This window comes from Nycticebus coucang, chromosome 12 (genome assembly GCF_027406575.1).
Source record: "Nycticebus coucang isolate mNycCou1 chromosome 12, mNycCou1.pri, whole genome shotgun sequence".
NCBI lineage: Eukaryota > Metazoa > Chordata > Mammalia > Primates > Lorisidae > Nycticebus > Nycticebus coucang.
In genome coordinates this window covers 50,946,907-50,967,770 of record NC_069791.1, presented here as the reverse complement: position 1 = coordinate 50,967,770, position 20,864 = coordinate 50,946,907, and the positions used below count along the sequence as shown (strand labels likewise).

Below are 20,864 nucleotides of genomic sequence, written 5' to 3'. Positions count from 1 at the left end.
GAAATAAGGATTATAAAGAATCAGTGAATCATGATACTTCCAAAGGAAACTGATAAAAATTGATCTTATGAAAAGGGAGATCTAAGGAATCACTGACAAAGAATTCACAATAATCCTTTAAATTATTTAGAAGGGTAAGAAGAATGGTCTCATTTTGATCTTCTCAGTGAACTACAAAAATATACAAATACAAAATTAAATAAAATTTAGAAAACAATACAACATAAAGTGAGATATTTGACAACTAAAAGAAACCAAATAGACTTTTTAGAAATGAAGAATACCTTGACTGAACTAAAAAATTCAATAGATAGTTTCAACAGCAGACTTCATCAAGCAGAAGAAAGAATCAGTGAGCTCAAAAACGGAATATTTGAAATTATCTAGTCAGAAGAGCAAAAGACAAAATAAGGGGAAATAAAGAAGAAAACCTATGGGAACTATGGGACATCATCAAGGAACCAAATCTTCACATCAAAGGAGTTTGAGAAGGAGAAGAAAGTGAAGAAAAAAAAAAAAAGGAAAACATATTTAAAACAACAATAATGGCTGAAAACTTACCTCATCCAGGGATAGATGCCCACATCCAGATGTAGGAAACATACTAGTCCTCAAACAAATTCAACCCAAAGAAGAGTTCACTAAGACACATGATAATCAAACTATCAAATTTCAAAGGTAAACATTCTGAGACAAGGAAAAGACAACACTTCACATACAAAGGAATTTCAATATGATTATTAGTGAATTTTTAGCAAAAATCATGCAGGCCAGGAGAAAGTGATAGATTCACTGTCCTGAACAGATGGGGGAAAGCCTGTAAACCAAGAATGCTTTCTTTATCCAGGAAAGCTGTCTTTTAGCAATGAGGGAAAAATAAAAACTTTCCAGACAAACGAAAGCTAAGGGAGTTCATTATCAATAGGCCTGCATTAGAGGAATTATTTACAGAAATTATAGAGAGTTTATTAAGCCAAAACTAAAGGCTGCTAAGTAATAACATAAAAAGTACAAAAAACACAAAACTTAATGGCATAAATAGTACAAAACTATATTCAGAATATGCTATAACTGTAATGGTGATGTATGAACCAATTTTATCCATAGCATGAGGGATAAAAGGCAAAACTATTAATAACTATAGCTAAAATAAATTGTCAATAGATACATGTTATAAAATGATGCAAATTATGACATCAAAAACACGAAATGTGTATGGAGGAATAAAAGTATTAAAAGTTGTTATGAGTTTGAAATAGACTGTTGTAAGTATAAGATGCTCTAGCTAAGCCTCATGATAGTTCACAAAGTGAAAATATAAAACAAAGATAAAAAAGATCTGCATACCACTTTTAAAAAATCAAACCACAGTGGAAAACAGCAAAAGAGAAATAAAAGTATTTGCAAGACAACCAGAAAACAATGAATGAGATAATATCAGTAAGTTTTTTTCTATTAATAATTATGTTGAATGTAAATAGATTAAATTCTCCAACAACAAGGCATAGAGTGACTGAATGAAGTAACAAAAAGCAAGACCCAACTGTATGCTGCTTAAGTAAGACTCACACATTTTTAAGGACACACATATACTGAAAAGGAAAGGAAGGAGAAAGGTAGATACTACATGAAAATGGAAACAAAAAACAAGCAAGGTAGCTATACTTATACAAAACAGACTTTAAATCAAAACTGTAAAAAAAAGAAGAATATTATATAATGATAAAAGTGTCAAGTTATCAAGAAGATATAACAACTGTAAATATATATGCACCCAACATTAGAGCACCTAAGTACATAAACAAATGTTAAAGGATCTGAGGGAAAAGACTGCAATATAACAATAGTAGGGAACTTCAATGCCCTACTTAAAAAATATATAGATCATTCAGACAGAAAATTAATAAGGAAACACTGGACCGGAACAACACTTTAGAGAAGATGAGCCTTAAAATCCATTATAAGGCATATTAAAAAATAAAAAATAACACATCAAATGGACCTAATAGACATATACAGAACATTTCATCCCAGCAACAACAGAATATACATTCTTCTCAAGCACACAAGAAATATTCTCCAGGATAGATAATATGTTAGGTCACAAAAGAAGTCTTAGCAAATTTAAGAAGACTGAAATTATATCAAGTATCTTTTCTGACCACAATTATATAAAACCGGAAAACAATAACAGGAGGAATTAAGACAAATTCACAAATAACAGAAATTACCTCTGAACAACCAGTGGGCTGATGAAAAAGTTAAAAAGGAAATAAAAAAAATTTAAATTTAATGAAAATGGAAACACAACATACCAAAACTTACAAAATACAACAAAAGCAATTCTAAGAGGAAAGTTCATACGTAGCAAGAAACACGTATGCTAAAAAAGAAGAAAAAAATCAAATAAAGAACTTAACATTACTCTTCAGGGAACTAGAAAAAGGAGAACAAACTAAGCCCAAAGTTGGCAGAAGGAAAGAAATAATAAAGAGTGGAGCAGAAATAAATCAAATAGAAACTAGAAAAGCAATATGAAAGATCAATAAAATTAAAGTTTTTTTTTTTAAAAAGGTAAACAAAATTGACAAACTTTTGCCTAGCCTAAGAAAAAAGAGAGAAAGCTCAAATAAAATCAGAAATGAAAGAGGAGACATTATTTCTGATACCACAGAAATACAAGGATCACAAAGATTATCATGAACAATTATATACCAACAAAATTAGATAATTTAGAAGAAATGGATTAATTCCTAGATGCATTCAAACTACCAAGTCTGAATTGCAAAGAATGAGAAAATCTGAAGAGAATAATGTGTGAAGAAATTGAATCAGTAATAAAAATTTTTCCTCTTAAAAAAGCCAAATTTGAATTGGCTTTTCCAAATGATGTCTTCACTGTAGAATTCTACCAAACATTTAAAAAAGAACTAATACTAATCTTTCTCAAACTTTGCCAAAAACAATGGAAGGGGGAGGAACACACTTTATGAGTTTAGAAGTATTAACCAGATACCAGTGTTAGACAAAGACATTACAAGGAAAGAAAATTACACACTAATATCTTTGGTGAATATAGATGCCAAAATTCTCAATAAAATACTAGGAAGCCATCTAGGCACAGTAGCACTTGTCTTTAATCCCAAGTATCAACTACTTGGGAGGCTGAGGTGGTAAGATCACTTGAGCCTAGGAATTTGAGTCCAACTTGGGTAGCATAGTTAAAGTCTTCTTCTAAAAAATAACAACAAAAAAGGTAGGAAATCCAATTCAATAACACTTTAAAATGGGTATCCACCACGATGACATGGGTATTTATCCCTGGGATAAATTGTTCAACTTATGCAAATCAGTATTCAACTTATGCAAATCCATAACATTAACAGGATGAAGAACTAAAATTACATTACCATCTCATTAAATAGAGAAAAAGCACCAACAAAAATCAACATTCTTTTATAATAAAAACTCACACCAAATTACGTGTAGAAAGAAGAATGAGTCTCAGCTGAGAAAGAGCATAAATGGTAAGCCCACAGCTAACATTATATTCAATTAATGTCAAATTAAAAGCCTTTCCCCTAAGATCTGGAATAAGACAAGGATGTCCATTCTAGCCATTTCTTTTCAAAGACATACCAGTAAGAGCAATCAGATAAGAAAGAGAAAAGGTATCCAAATTGGAAATAAAGAAGTAAAATTTTCATTATTTGTGATGACATGATCATATGCATAGAAAATCCTAAAGACTTTACTAAAAAACTGTTAGAACTCATAAATGAATACTGTAATGTTGCAAGAAACAAAAATCAATAAAGTTTCTACATACAACCAACACACTATCAAAAAAAGATCAAGAGAATAATTACATTCACAATAACTAAGAAAAAATATGTAGAAATAAGAAAGTAAAAAGTATGCTGAAACAATAAAACACTGATGAAAGAAATTGAAGAAAACACAAATAAATGGAAAAATATCCAGTGTTCATGGACTGGAAGAATTAATAATGTTAGAATATTCATACTACCCAAAGTGATCTATAGATTCAATGTAATTCCCATCAAAATTCCAATTTCACTTTTCATAGAAATGGAGAAAACAATCTTAAAATTCACATAGAATCACACACACACACACACACACACACACACAAACTCAAATGGCCAAAGCATCATTATAAAAAGAACAAACTTGGAGATATCACTTTACTTAATTTCAATGTATATTACCAACCTATAATAATTTGAACAGCATGGTACTGATATAAAGATAGACATATTGACCAATGGAACAGACTAGAGAGCCTTAAATGAATCCATGCATGCATGATAAATTGATTTTTGACACAATTGTCAAGAAAATACAAGGGGAAAACTTAAGTCTTTTCTTTCTTTCTTTTTTTTTTTTTATTGTTGGGGATTCATTGAGGGTACAATAAGCCAGTTACACTGATTGCAATTGTTAGGTAAAGTCCCTCTTGCAATCATGTCTTGCAGCTTAAGTCTTTTCAATAAATGGTATTGGAGAAACTGAATAACCACATGCAGAAGAATAAAATTTTACCCTGTGTAACACGATAAATTCAACTAAAATGGATTAAAAACTTAATGTAAGACATAAAATTATTAGAAAAAATATAGGGGACAAACTATAGGACATTAGATTGGGCAATAATGTTTTTTGGTTTTGATTCCAAAAGTGCAGACAACAAAAGCAAAAACAGACAAATAGGATTACATCAAACTAAAAGCTTCTTCTCAGCAAAAGAAACACCAGTGTGAAGAGAAAAACTACAGACTGGGAGAAAATATTTACAAACCTTTGATAAGGAGTTAATATCCAAAATATATCAGAAACTCAAACAACAGCAAGAAACAAATAACCCAAATAAAAATGGCTTACAAACTAAGATATACAAATGGCCAACCAATCCATTGTACAAGGTCTGACAATTAAGTTTGCAAACTTGCACTGTCCACTTAATGTTGGCAGCACTGTACAAATAACCTGGTAAGGTTTCATAACCTTGATTTATCAGTGTCTCACAGCTGTGCTCATGTCAATGTGTGGTGGTGTCTTCCTGAGGGGTGGTCATTATTGTTGTTGCATGTTTTTGTGTGTTGTACAATAGACAGCTTTGATGGTCATTCCAGAAAAAGAGTGCTTTGAAGGATGGAGTAGGTGCTGGCATCAAGTACATAGCTTCCCAAGGTGAGTGCTTCAAAGGTGACCATAGTGATATTTATCAATGAGGTATATAGCACTTTTTCTGGGTTGAGTTTGTGAACTTAATTATTGAACTTCAATGGCATACAACCCCTAACTGAGGAATTTCCAGTTTTGGCATCTATCTTACCTATCCTCACATATTGTAAACAAGGAGGCTGTTATTATCATTAATTAAATATAATTATTATTTTTACAAACAAATAGTTGGAAAAATCAATATGGGAAGGTTAAAAATATACTGATATTAAAGAATTAAAAGCAACTAAAAGGAATGATGGTATCTATAATTTAGCATAGTTAGATCTCCAAGACAGACTGCTGAGTTATGGAGTGAAAGTTACATGATACCATTTATGTAACCTACATGAAAACACATGCATCTACGGTCCATAAATAATCATTAAAGTATTGAAAATATTACAAGGGAAGGATATTAGCCTTTAATATGATGTTTGTTTTGTTTTCTTAAAAGACAATGTATTTTTGTATAATTATAGAGATAATTAAACTTATCTGCATGGATTTCATTAAAATTTCTTGATGATTGGTATTGATACCTGAGAGATAAATCAAAACGAATAACTCAGAAATGGAGAAGTCATGATAAAAGGATTGAGTGATTAGTACTAAATGCATTTAAGTGTAGAAATAAGGCTATAAATTCAGTAAATAAAGTTTTTAAGGCAAATTATATATATTAGTCTTCACAATAAAAAGTGTAGTAAAAAGACATTAGTAGGCAGACAGAAAGGGTGCAATGAACATATATTTGATTTTGATTTGATATTGGTTTGGGGTAAGAACACGTTGCGTTAACACATTTCTCAGTGCACTTTGTTTTTCTCTTTAAAAAATACTATTTTATTTTATTATTTTTAAATTTCAGAATATTACAGGGGTACAAATATTTTGGTTACATGAATTGTTTCTGTACAGTTTGCATTAAGTTATAAGTGTGCCCCTCACCTGGACAGTGTTCATTGTACCTGTTAGGAGTGAATTTACCCCTCCACTCCTGCCCTCTCCCACCTGATTGCTTTGCATTGAGGTTTTCTACCAAATGTCTTAGTGTACTTTATTTCTATAAATGTTTTTTAGAGTGGAAAATTCTTCACCAAGATAAAGTTATACTTTTTACCATAAGTTTCTTCAGTCCCTTCTCAAATGATAGTGCATTAGGTACAGTATTGGCAGCAAATAAATATTAATGGTAAAGACCATGACAGCTCTTTCTTTGGGAAATGGCACAGTCTCATTATCAAATGATGTCATCTATGTAAAACTCAGTATGTGAATGCTCTAAATTCAGCTATCCATGTGTTATATTAGTAATCATTCAAGGAAATATCCCCTCTGGCAATATTCATTTTGACTTTACCTACTTTGTACCTATGCCCACACCACACGCTGTTTAGAAAGACATTTTGGTGTTTCTATAAGTGCTGGAAGAGATCAAGTCTTATAATGCATGGACTAGGGTGGCGCCTGTGGCTCAAAGGAGTAGGGTGCTGGCCCCATATACCAGAGGTGGTGGGTTCAAACCTGGCCCTGGTCAAAAATTGCAAAAAAAAAAAAAAAAGAAAAGAAAAGAATGCATGGAGTAACGATTTTCTCCTGATGGTACCCCATCAGAAATTCCCTCTTACCTCATAGGGAAAGTTTTAAAAGTAACATACAAAAGCTCTTTGACTGTCAAGCGTCACATAAATTTTAGTCAATGCTTTTAAGTTATGATGATTGAGTCTTACCTGATGGACAAAGCAGGGAGTTGAATGTCACTTCCCTCTCTAGTCCTTCAGGCTATAAGGAAAGAAAAAAAGTTAAAGATGGGAATGGACCAACCTTCAGAACATGTGTGTTGATAGGGAAAACACAGATTTCTGGATAGTGAAGAGAGGGATTTGAACTGTATTACATAAGCAAACTCTATAAGTATAAGCTATTTGAAGGCAACAAGTTGATACATGAGAAAGTAAAGGAAAAATTAAGAAAATGAGAGACACAGGGATTATAGATGGGTATGTAGGCAAAGAAGAATAATATTGTAAAATATCCATAATGACTATTAATATTATTATATTATTCATGTACATTATTAAATTATTATTAAGGATATTGTGGACCATATAGTATTTAGGTCTTCTTACCTAAAAGTGGAACACCCAACTGGATTCTCTATTGTTTTTTGTGATTCAGTGTGACCTGTCCAATGAGTAGGCTTACTTACTTCAACCAACAGTGGCTTGATGATAGTGTCTTTCTTTCCATGTTCAGGGACTGTAGGCAACTCAGTCCCACACAACTCTAAAGACACTAGTGCCTCTGCACTCACGGTGAAATTCACATATCCTGAAGAAAAGAGCCAATAGAGATGAGTATTGCCTTCCCCTTCCTTCATGCCTTCAAACTCAAGATTTATAAGTGTTCAACACCGTGCTTTAACTTTTGCTTCATAAAAACACAGGAGCAAGAATGGAAACACACAAATGAGGGGTTAATGATACTGAAAATTCAAGGTTGAGATGTTTGGAGATATCTTTCTAGGCACTCCTGTATTAAAGACAACAAAAAACATATTGTACCATCTAGGGGCCTTTTCCTAAGGAAAGTAGTACTAAATATAAAGTTCCCATGGGTAGATACAATTTTTGAGTACAGAATTATTTCTAGTAGTCTGTCCCTCACCTAGTGACTTTGGGGTTACTGCCCAGGATACAGTTTGCCGCCCATTCCCGCAGATGCAGTGAGACTCCGGTTCCTTCTCCATGGGGACAGCTTGGAACATGGGAGTGTCTTCCAGCTTCACACTGACCTGAAAACACACATGAGACAGATTAGAGGGAGGAGACTGGAGAGAGAATGCGTTTGAAGAAAAGCATATGGAGGGACTGGTTAAATTTCAGGTTGCTAATATCAATAAAGATACAAAGACAAAGCACCGTTAGTACATCCAGGTGGATCTGATGTCTAAATCTGAGTATTTTGTTGCAACCTGCTCTTCCATGTGGTGGGAGCAGAGAAGAGACGTGATCATGGCTTATTGCTGTACTGATTTGGCCTGGAAACTTGCCCATCTCCTCAGCTTTCCCAGCAGAGTATACACAATTTACAAAGAGATATGGTTTCAGTACAGGTAAGATGCTCATAAATAACTTAAAATTAGGTTTAATATAACGAATGAGCTATGAAAAGTTAAATATATGGGAATGTAGAGGTTAAAACCTTGAAGAATCTAAGATATGAGAATGAAGATTAATGATTTTTTGGTTGCCTGTGTCAGAAATCGTCATTACCTGAAGTACCTAACTTTAAAGGGTTATGAAGGTCTAGAAATTTAGTTGCAATTTGTTATTTGGAAATAGCAACTGTAACTCATGTAACACATGAATATCTGATAATATTCTTCCTCTAGTATACAGATCTTGTACACAAGAGTTTGTCAATACTCCTAAGGATGTAGCTTTAATTTTCGTGACTTCTTACCTTGTGTTCAATTTAGGAAAGAGATCCTTACCCGAATGCATACAGGAAGGTAGTTTAAGACCGTGGCCTTGAGTGTGAAGGCCTCTCCACGGACCACAGAGTAGGGCATTGTAAGCTCCACAAAGAAGGGCTGGAAGGCTTGGAGAGAGGCAGTAGGAGAGAGACCAAGTCCAGTGTCTTGGGACAGGCAGAAGGCCCCTGCCTTCCACTCTGTGATGGTGTCAGGGACTGATACTCCCACCTCTGCAACACCCAATGAGCTGGGGAGGATGACAATGTGAAGAACAGAAAGAACATAGTTAAGTAAATCCTTTCTGGGATGAGAACTCCTATAAATGATTCTATTGTCATGACATGTATGCATTCCATAGAATGTCAATAATTGAGAATATAATCAAAGCTTGAGATGGGAAAATGTAAGTCCTTCATTTCTTCCAATTCTATTTTCAATGCTAGTCTATCTCAGAATCTCCTACAGCCATACAGTTGCAGCATAACCTTTTACACACAAAATAGGTAGAAATTTATAATTTGAGATCATCTTTAAGTTCTTTTCTCTAAAAAGCTATTTTACTGAGGATCGATTTATAATTTTTAATTCTACTACTAATGTGTATAGTTGGCCCGACTGAATCTGTCCTTAGCCCAAGATTGTTGACCAGTTAACACTCTTACAGGTATTAATCTCTGTTATATTTCATCCTTATGCTAATTTGGGAAAAATCATAGAATTAAATTTATGCTAAATTTCTTAGCTCTGATGCCATTTAGTGAGACTTGGTAACAGAAGTATTTATACTAAACAACTCCTGAAAATATCAATGTGCTTAAAAGAAGTGCTTCAATACTGAAAAATTAGCTCTACTCTGGTGGCAGCCACTGGCAGAACAGATCTGGGATGAAAATGCAGGCCCCATGAGTAAAGGCTGAGACTTCAACCCAGAAATACTGATTCTCTAGGATTATATATAGACCAGCTGAAAACAAGACAGAGCCACTTAGCCCCATTACACCAAGTAGGTCCCAGTGTCTCAGGCCATAGCATTGTTTGGGTTCTTTGCAAAGCTGTAGAGGAAAACCTGCAGTCACCAGCCCCAGTTCTTGGGCAAAGGGCTGGTTAATCGCTAGTCCAAGAGCCCCCAACCCAATTTCCCCTTATCTGCTCATCCAGCCAAATGATCAAAAATAATTATGGGGTGGAATCAGCGGAAAAACTCTGGTAACATGAATAATCAGAGTACATCAACTCCCCCAAGGAATGACAAGGTGGACACACCAGAAGATCCCATTCATAAACAAATGGCTGAGATGTCAGAAATCAAATTCAGAATTTGGATTGTAAATAAGATTTAATAGAATGGAGGTAAAGTTGGAATTAGAAATTCAAGAAGCATTTCAAAAGTTGTCTCAAGAATTCAATGAATTAAAAGACAAAATTACCAAAGATTTTAACACATTGAGGCAAGAACTTGCAGCCCTCAAAGACCTGAGAAATACAGTAGAATCCCTCAGTAACAGAATGGAGCAGGCAGAAGAAAGGATTTCTGACATTGAAGACAAAGTTTTTGGATGCTCCCTAATGCTCAAAGAGGAAAAGAAGTGGAGAGCAAAAATGAATCATTCTCTTGGAGAGCTCTGGGATAATTCAAAAACTAATATTTGCCTTATAGGAATTCCTGAAGGTGATGAGGTTGCTTTGAAAGACCCAGATGCTCTACTCCATGAGATAATCAAGGAGAACTTCCTAGACATGCCAAGATTCTCTGAAATTCAGGTAGCAGACAGTTTCAGAACCCCAGCATGACTCGACCCAAATAAGGCATCTCCCAGACACATTATAATTAACTTCACTAAAGTTAATATAAAGGAGAAAATTCTGCAAGCAACCAAATGTAAGAAAACCATAACCTACAAGGGGAATAATATTAGAATGACCTGCAGATCTCTCCGCTGAAACTTTCAAGCTAGAAAAGGGTGGTCATTGACTTTTAATCTCCTAAAACAAAATAACTTTCAACCCAGTACCCTGTATCCAGTGAAACCAAGTTTCATTTATGATGGAGAAATTAAATACTTTAATGACATTCACATGTTAAAGAAATTTGCCATAACTAAACCAGTTCTTCAGGATATTCTCAGACCTATCCTCCATAATAACCAGCACAATCCTCCACTACCAAAGGAAACTCACTCAGAAACTTTTGATCAAATTCTAACTTCTACAGTGGCAAAAGGATTAAAAATGTCCACTGGACTTTTGAAAAACTCGATACCCAAAATTCTACCAGGATTATCAAAATTCTCAGTTAATGTGAATGGCTTAAGTTGTCCTCTAAAAAGGCACAGGTTGGCTGACTGGACAAAAAAACTCAGGCCAGATATCTGCTGCATACAAGAATCTCATCTTACCTTAAGGTAAGATAAATATAGATGCAGGGTGAAGGGATGATCAGCTATGATCCAGGCAAATGGCAATCAGAGAAAAGCAGGTGTTGCAATTTTATTACAGATACAATAGGCTTTAAACCAACAAAAGTAAGGAAAGATAAGGATGGTAACTTCATATTTGTTAAAGGTAACACTCAACACGATGAGATTTCAATTATTAATATTTACGCACCCAACCAGAATGTACCTCAATTTATAAGAGAGACTCTAACAGACATGAGCAACTTGATTTCCTCCAGCACCACAACAATCAGAGATTTTAACACTCCTTCGGCTGTGTTGGATAGATCTTCCAATAAGAAACTCAGCAAAGAAATTTTAGACTTAAACTTAACCATTCAACAATTAGATTTAACAGACACCTACAGAACATTTCATCCTAACAAAATTGAATACACATTCTTCTCATCAGCCCATGATCATCCTCCAAAATTGATCACATCTTAAGTCACAAGTCTAACCTCAGTAAATTTAAAATAATAGAAATTATTCCTTGCATCTTCTTGGACCATCATGGAATAAGAGTTGAACTCAGTAACAACAGGAATCTGCATACTCTTACAAAAACATGAAAACTAAATAACCTTATGCTGAACGATAGCTAGGTCATAGACAAGATTAAGAAGGAAATTACCAAATTTTTGGAACAAAATGATAATGAAGACACAAATTATCAGAACCTCTGGGATACTGCAAAGGCAATCCTAAGAGGGAAATTTATAGCTCTGCAAGCCTTCCTCAAGAGAATAGAAAGAGAGGAAGTTAACAACTTAATGGGACATCTCAAAGAACTGGAAAAGGAAGAACATTCCAATCCAAAATCCAGCAGAAGAAAAGAAATAACCAAAACGAGAGCAGAATAAATAAAATTGAAAACAAAAGGATTATAAAACATCAATAAATCAAAAAGTTGGTTTTCTGAAAAGGTCAATAAAATAGATAAACCTTTGGCTAACCTAACCATGAAAAAAAGAGTAAAATCTCTAATTTCATCAATCAGAAATGGCAAAGATGAAATAACAACAGACTCTTTAGAAATTCAGAAAATCCTTAATGAATATTACAAGAAACTCTATTCTCATAAATACGAAAAACTGAAGGAAATAGACTGATACTTGGAAGCACGCCACCTTTCTAAACTTAGCCAGAATGAAGTGAAAATGTTGAACAGGCCTATATCAAATTCTGAAATAGCATTAACTATACGAAATATCCCTAAAAAGAAAAGTGCAGGACCAGATGGCTTTGCATCAGAATTCTACCAAACCTTTAAAGAGGAACTAGTACCTATATTACTCAATTATTCTATATTTTCCAAAATAGAAAAAGAAGGAACACTATGCAACACATTCTATGAAGCAAACATCACCTTGATCCCCAAACCAAGAAAAGACCCAAGAAGGAAAGAAAATTATAGAGCAATATCACTAATGAATTTTGATGTAAAAATATTCAACAAGATCCTGGCAACAGAATCAAATAAATCCTAGCAACACATCAAACAAATTGTACATAATGACCAAGTGGGTTTTATCCCAGGGTCTCAAGGCTGGTTCAATATACATAAATCTATAAATATAATTCATCACATAAACAAAATAAAAAACAAAGACCATTATGATTCTCTCAATTGATGCAGAAAAAGCTTTTGATAATATCCAGCATCTTTTCATGATCAGAACACTTAAGAAAATTGGTATAGAAGGGACATCTCTTAAACTGATAGAGCCCTTCTACAGCAAACCCACAGCCAATATTGTATTGAATGAAGTTAAATTAAAATCATTTCCACTCAGACCGAGAACCAGGCAAGGCTGCCCATTGTCTCCACTGCTCTTTAACATTGTAATGGAAGTTCTAGCCATCACAATTAGGAAAGAAAAGGTGATCAACAGTATCCATATAGGATCAGAAGAGATCAAACTTTCGCTCTTCGCAGATGATATGATTGTATATCTGGGAAACACCAGGGATTCTACTATAAAACTCTTAGAAGTGATCAAGAAATACAGCAGCATCTCAGGTTACAAAATCAATATTCATAAATCTGTAGCCTTTATATATACCAACAATACTCAAACTGAAAAACAGTTAAGAACTCTATTCCGTTCACAGTAGTGCCAAAGAAGGTGAAATATTTGGGAGTTTACCTAACAAAGGACATGAACTATCTCTATAAAGAGAACTATGCAACTCTAAGAAATAGCTAAAGATGTGAACAAATGGAAAAGCATACCACGCTCACGGCTGGGAAGAATCAACATTGTTAAAATGTCCATATTACCCAAAGCAATATACAATTTTAATGTAATCCCTATTGAAGCTCCACTGCCAAACTTTAAAGTTCTCAAAAAAATAATACTTCGTTTTATATGGAATCAGAAAAAACCTCAAATAGCCAAGACATTACTCAGAAATAAAAATAAAGCAGGAGGAATTATGCTACCAGACCTGAGACTATACTATAAATTGATAGTGATCAAAACAGCATGGTACTGGCACAAAAGCAGAGAGGTAGATGTATGAAACAGAATAGAGAACCAAGAGATGAACCCAGCTACTTACCATTATTTGATCTTCGATAAGCCAATTAAAAACATTCAGTGGGGAAAAGATTCCCTATTTAACAAATGGTGCTGGATGAATTGGCTGGCAACCTGTAGAAGACTGAAACTGGACCCACACCTTTCACCATTAACTAAGATAGACTCTCACTGGATTAAAGATTTAAACTTAAGACATGAAACTATAAAAATACTAGAAGAAAGTGCAGGAAAAACACTTGAATAAATTGGCCTGGGTGAATATTTTATGAGGAAGACCCTCCTGGGCAATTGAAGCAACACCAAAAATACATTACTGGGATCTGATCAAACTAAAAAGCTTCTGCACAGCCAAGAACACAGTAAGTAAAGCAAGCAGACAGCCCTCAGAATAGGAGAAGGTATTTGCAGGTTATGTCTCCGACAAAGGTTTAATAGCCAGAATCCACAGAGAACTCAAACATATTAGCAAGAAAAGAACAAGTGATCCCATCTCAGGGTGGGCAAGGGACTTGAAGAGAAACTTCTCTGATAAGACAGGCACACGGCCTACAGACATATGAAAAAATGCTCATCATCCTTAATCATCAGAGACAAGCAAATCAAAACTACTTTGAGATATCATCTAACTCCAGTAAGATTAGCCCACATCACAAAATCCCAAAACCAGAGATGTTGGTGTGGATGTGGAGGAAAGGGAACACTTCTGACTGCTGGTGGAAAAGCAAACTAATACATCTCTTTTGGAAAGATGTTTGGAGATCACTTAGGGATCAAAAATAGACCTGCCATTCGATCCTTCAATTCCTCTACTAGGTATATATCCAGAAGACCAAAAATCACTTTCTAACAAAGATATTTGCACCAGAATGTTTATTGCAGACCAATTCATAATTGCTATGTCATGGAAGAAGCCCAAGTGCCCATTGACCCATGAATGGATTAATAAATTGTAGTGTATGTGAACTGCAACCAAAAAATAGCTGGGCGTTGTGGTGGGCGCCTGTAGTCCCAGCTACTCGGGAGGCTGAGGCAAGAGAATCGCTTAAGCCCAGGAGTTGGAGGTTGCTGTGAGCTGTGTGATGCCACGGCACTCTACCAAGGGCCATAAAGTGAGACTCTGTCTCTACAAAAAAAAAAAAAAAAAATAAATATATATATATATATATATAAAAAAAATTGTAATGTATGTACACCATGGAATATTATGCATCCTTAAAAAAGATGGAGACTTTACCTCTTTCTTGTTTACATGGATGGAGCTGGACATATTCTTTTTAGCAAAGTATCTCAAGAATGGAGGAAAAAGTATCCAATGTACTCAGCCCTACTATGAAACCAATTTATAGCTTTCAAATGAAAGCTATAACCCAATTATTGCCCAAGAAGAAGGGGAAAGAAGAGAGAGAGGGGAGGAGAGGGGAGAGGATGAGTAGAGGGAGGGTAACTGGTGGGATCACTCCTATGGTGCATTTTACAAGGGTGCATGTTAACTTTACTAAGTGTAGAATATAAATATCTTAACACAATAACTAAGACAATGCAGTGAAGGCTATGTTAACCAGTGAGATGAAAAATTTCAAATAGTATATAAAACCAGCACATGGTACCCCCTGATTGCATTAATGTACACAGCTATGATTTAATAAAAAAAAAATCATTAAGAAAACACTGAAAAATTAGCCAACAGCTTTCAGTTTCTCTTTGGAACTGGTTTGTTTACTCACTTTCTCAGTTGCTGCCTGAGGACTGAGGGGTAAACAATAGTCCTCCAGAGGCCTGAAAAGGAGTTTGGGAACATTCCCTTCTTTCCTGCCTCTCTTTCCCTGCCACCCATCTCCCTTATAGTGATAAACTCAGACTCCACGTTTTCTCTGGAAGGAGTGTATTCATACTTCCTTGGTGTTCATACTGTTGGTGGGAATATAAACTGGTTAGCCATTACGGAAAACAGTATGAAAATTCCTCAAACAATTAAAGATGAAAATACGGTATGACTCAGAAATCCCTCTTCTAAGTATTTACTCTGAAGAAATGTAATGAGCACCTCCTTGTAGAGATATATATGCATGCTTATGTCCAATGCAGTATTAATGACAGTAGCCAAGATAGGGAAACAACCTAAGCATCTGTCTATGGATGAATAAAGAAATTTTATGTGTAGGGATGTGTGTGTGTTTGTATAACGGAATATTATTCAGCCTTAAAAAGAAAATGATCCTGCTATTTGTGAGGGCATGGATGAACCTGAAGGACACTGTGCTAGGTGAAATAAACCACACACAGAAGGAAAAATATTACATGATTTCACTTGTATGTGTAATTTAAAAGAAACTGAACACACAGAAACAGAATAGCATGATGGGTTGTCAGATTCAGGTCAAAGCCTACAAAGTTGCAGTTAGGTAAGACAAATAAATGTAGAGCTCTAAGGTACTGTATGAAGGCTATAGTTGATAATATTATATTGTATACTGGTAATTGGCTAAGAGGATAGATTTCCAGGTGCACTTGCCACAGGCACAAAGACAGGTCATAATGTGAGGTGATAGATACGTTAATTTTCTTGATTGTGGTAATCAATTCACTATGTATTGGTATATTAAAACATCGTGTTGTACATTGTAAATATATACAATAAAAACAGAACAATTAGCTAAGAATTGAAGATAGTGAGGAATCTGTATTGCCTTTGGTACATAAAGGAAGCTACTTGGCCCTGTGCGGTGGCTCATGCTTATAATCCCAGCCTCGGTGAGGCTGAGGTGGGGGGATTGCTGAGCTCATAGGTTCGAGACCAGCCTGAGCAGGAATAAGACCCTGTTTCTTTTTTTTTTTTTTGTAGAGACAGGGTCTCACTTTTATGGCCCTCGGTAGAGTGCCGTGGCCTCACATAGCTCACAGCAACCTCCAACTCCTGGGCTTAAGCGATTCTCTTGCCTCAGCCTCCCGAGTAGCTGGGACTACAGGCGCCCGCCACAACGTCCGGCTATTTTTTGGTTGCAGTTTGGCCGGGGCCGGGTTCGAACCCGTCACCCTCGGCATATGGGGCTGGCACCCTACCGACTGAGCCACAGGCGCCGCCCAAGACCCTGTTTCTAAAAAAAAAAAAAAAAAGCCAAGTTTTGTTTGTGGTGGGTGCCTGTAATCTCAGCTACTTGAGAGGCTGAGGTAAGAGGATGATTTGAACCCAAGAGTTTGAGGTTGCTGTGAGCTAAGATGCCACAGCACTCTATCAAGGGTAACCAGTGAGACTGTCTCAAAAAAAAAAAAAAAGGGAAAAGAAAGAAAAAGGAAGCTACATACTTCATCATCACCAAATCCCAGATCCATGTCTCAGGGAAGTACTTTCGTACAGTCTCTGTGGGAGCCTCTTCCAAATAGATCATGCTTGAACCCTCGGGGCCTCTTCGTAATACATCTGACTCTACTAGGGTGAGAGAGAAGACAGGAAAAATAAACATTAAAGTTAAAACTTGTGAGAGTTTGTAGTAGGTGCTATCAGAGACATAAAAGGTGAGAAACAGAGAAGAACCAGGAGAGGGAGGGTACTTGGGTGGTTAGAAAAAGTTTCTTGGAGGAGGTAGTATTTCAGCTGATTCTGATGTATTAGAAGCTAGAAGATCATAAGCAGAGGATATAGAGACCTTGGCAGAAAGAGCCTTGGAGTGCCTATGGAGCAGAAGGGCTCTGGAGTCCTCTGTGGCTGGGCCATTATGCTAAGAGGATGGAATTATGACATGGGGTTGGGAGGAAAGCAGTAGTCATATTTCCCATTAGTGTATTTCTCAGTTGTGACACAATATATGGCAGTAGCTTTGGGAAACAGTTTACAGGAGTGAAAAGATCAAGGATGAAAAAGTCCCATTATTCCATATTGTGTCAGAAGTTAGAGTTAGGTCCTTTCACCCTATTCCCTATCTGCTACGGTTATGCTGATAAATATTTAATAACCAAATCTCTGAAAAAATAGTGCATTGATATGCTTGTATGTATGACAGTTTACTGTAAATGGTACTGATAAAGGATTGTAGAATATAATTTATAAATAATATAAATATATACAGTAATCTTTGTAGTAGTACCATATAGCCAATTGATTCTCATTGAAGGTTTTCCTTGCTTTTTGAAACTCTTCTGTGTGTACTTAACGCATGCTTAATCATGATTTGGGAATGTAAGATTATAAATAAACACTTGATTACTATTTGATTTATCAACAAGGAAGCTCACATTGCTGACGAATGCTTGTGGTTGCAACATTAATATTGGCTGATGAATATTGATTGATGAAAAAGTAGCTCTCGTTCATAAACATTTCTATTTCTGTTTACACTGATTCTATGCCTGGAAACTTTCTCTTCCTTTTTCTACCTCACACATCTCCATTTGCCAGAAACTAATTCTTCATGAAAGACATCTGATTCCTCAAGCAGACTTAATATTTCTTTTACTTTGCATATTTGTGTAATAACCTCTCTCACAGTCTGCCTTGTATTATTGGCAGAGTTGCACATGTGAATGGCCTGACACAATCAGAAGATATGGGGTTATATTGCTATATGACCTCCAACAAGAACCTCAATACATGTATATGTCAATCACAAGTCCTTTTTGGTTAATTTGTTTACATTTTATCTTTCTAAAAATCCTTTTATTCAGTTCAATATATCAGGAGATAAATTTTTATTCATTTTTTTTTTTTACCTAAATAAGCAATCTCTGGTGTCCGTTGTTCATACTGTTTACGCTGTGGGCATACTTTGGGTTTATGAATCTTTGAATTGGTGAATACCCTTAGGCCCATATCCTGTAAAGGAAATTATCACCTAATCAGTACATAAATATTACATATTGATGCATGCTTTTTTTCTTTTTTTTTTTTTTTTTTTTGTGGTTTTTGGCCGGGGCTGGGTTTGAACCCGCCACCTCCGGCATATGGGACCAGCGCCCTACCTCTTTGAGCCACAGGCGCTGCCCTCATGCTTCTTTTCTTTGAATTTGATAAACAGTCCAGTTAGCTCAATACTCAACTTTTAACGTTCACATCTATACAAGAGACATTGAGTATACTTATGTAAGTAATTTCATTCTCTTCCTTGAGCTCTTTCAATAGTAGTTATTTTATACATGGGATATTTACGAACATCACAAAATAATGAGTTTTAATAAAAAAGAAAATTTGATTATCCAAAAAAGTACAGTTCAGTTTCATGGATTTTAGCAGATCTGTTACTATTAGCGACCTTTGAGTGGTCACTTGATCTCTTCGTCTCATTATCCTCAACTATAAGGGATTAAAATAAGTGATTTTTTCCACACACAATATTTTAAGAACTGTATAAACTGACCATCCACCATGTGAGAAATTTACCTGTAGGAAGCTATACATATCCTTTTCATTTGTATTTGGCACTGGGGAATATGTTATTCCGTTAATATGAATGCTGTAATGTTCAACACAGTCTTCATTGTCGTCCTGCTCGTTCATACCACCCGGCAAACCAGTGAGGTCCTTCAGTGGAAGCAGGTTGTAAACCTGCACAAATGCAAAGAAACAAAAAATGCAAACTTAACTTGTGGTTACTTTTTTAAATTCAAGGAAAAAAGAATAAGCATCATCAGCATGAGTGCTCTTATTAATTTGATAATTTAGAAAAAGAATGTGGATAATTTTCTCTAAAAACTGTTGCCATTTTGAAGATGTTTAACCAAAACACTCTCATCTAAGTACTTACAGGTCATAATGTTTTTTGTTACATAGTTCAGAAGCAAAGACTAGACTCAAAATTAGAATGAAATAAACCTATAAAAATAGAGAAATTTGTCTGCTATATTTGAGATATTGCACTGTGGTAACAGTTTTTGCCTTTTGTCTTGTGATTAGTGACTGATTCAATACATAATAAAGTTAATGGACATATGTTTTAAACAGTCATATGAATAAATAAATGTTGTCTACGTGGGACAGGACAGTATCTTCTTACATATTATTTATGGAAGCAAAATCCTCCAGCTTTTGAAAAATACATAAAACTTTAACAGTGAAATAATGGACATGACACTTCAGAGACTTTGGCTATTGCATGCTTTTTCTTTTTACATTTATACATAATACATATTTTACATATAATATTTGCATTATATATAAAATATATATAATGTGTACAACACAATGCAAGGGTACATTTCAAAACTAAGAGTAAATTTTATTTGTCTTGCCACAAAAAATAAGTAAGCGAGGTGGGGGTTATGTTAGTCAGTTTGATTTAAACATTCCATATTGTTTACCAGATCATCACATTAAACCCCATAAATGAATAGTTATCATTTTAATTAAAAATTAAACAAAAAATATGTAAAATATACTATGGGGGCCAAAATGTGTACATATTTCAAGAAAGGAAAAAAACTGTGTTAAATTTCTAATACTCAAGTCACATTTGAGTATTAGAATTCTGCAATTACAAGATTCATTTGAAAGGGAGGAGTAAGATGGAACATAAAAATGTTGCCAGGTGAGCTATATTACATTCATAGGAGTTTTAAATTGATTGGCAAGAGCAGATTAGCAAAGTGAGTCCTGTAATGAAAATTAGACATTTTTCTCAAAGGTAGTTCTCAAAATTTCCCATTTCTCCTCCCTGCTCTGTTTCTCCAAAGCACATCAGTATCACGTCTCATCTATACGAATGTCATCAGACATGAATCTTTGTCAATGAGATAGCAAGATCCATCTCTCTCCCCCACCCACTACTCAGCCTACCCAACAGGAAGATGAGGAGGATGGAGAACGCCATGATTCATTTCTGCTGAATGATTAGCAAATATACTCTCTCTTCCTTATGATTTTCTTTTCTTTTTTTCTTTTTTGAGACAGAGCCTCAAACTGTTGCCCTGGGTAGAGTGCTGTGGCATCACAGCTCACAGCAACCTCCAATTCCTGGGCTCAAGCGAGTCTCTTGCCTCCACCTTCCAAGTAGCTGGGACTATAGGCGCCCGCCACAATGACCAGCTATTTTTTGGTTGCAGGCGTCATTGTTGTTTGGCGGGCCCAGGCTGGATTCGAACCCGTCAGCTCAGGTGTATGTGGCTGGCGCCTTAGCCGCTTGAGCCACAGGCGCTGAGCCATGATTTTCTTAATAACATCTTTTTTCT

General features: G+C 35.3%; 1 protein-coding gene across 2 annotated transcripts in view; it reads right to left on the bottom strand.

Moving 5' to 3' along the window:
* Window positions 1-20,864, bottom strand: part of A2M (alpha-2-macroglobulin) — a 62,080-nt gene that overhangs the window by 17,043 nt on the left and 24,173 nt on the right. The window contains exons 16-22 of one of the 2 annotated variants that reach the window (XM_053554629.1): window positions 19,081-19,245; window positions 18,414-18,516; window positions 17,013-17,136; window positions 8,747-8,975; window positions 7,918-8,044; window positions 7,460-7,581; window positions 6,981-7,032 (exon numbers count right to left, since the gene is read on the bottom strand). In XM_053554629.1, coding sequence (XP_053410604.1) covers window positions 6,981-7,032; window positions 7,460-7,581; window positions 7,918-8,044; window positions 8,747-8,975; window positions 17,013-17,136; window positions 18,414-18,516; window positions 19,081-19,245 — 922 coding nt within the window. The remainder of the gene's footprint in view (window positions 1-6,980; window positions 7,033-7,459; window positions 7,582-7,917; window positions 8,045-8,746; window positions 8,976-17,012; window positions 17,137-18,413; window positions 18,517-19,080; window positions 19,246-20,864) is intronic. The other variant, XM_053554630.1, reaches the window with a different exon arrangement.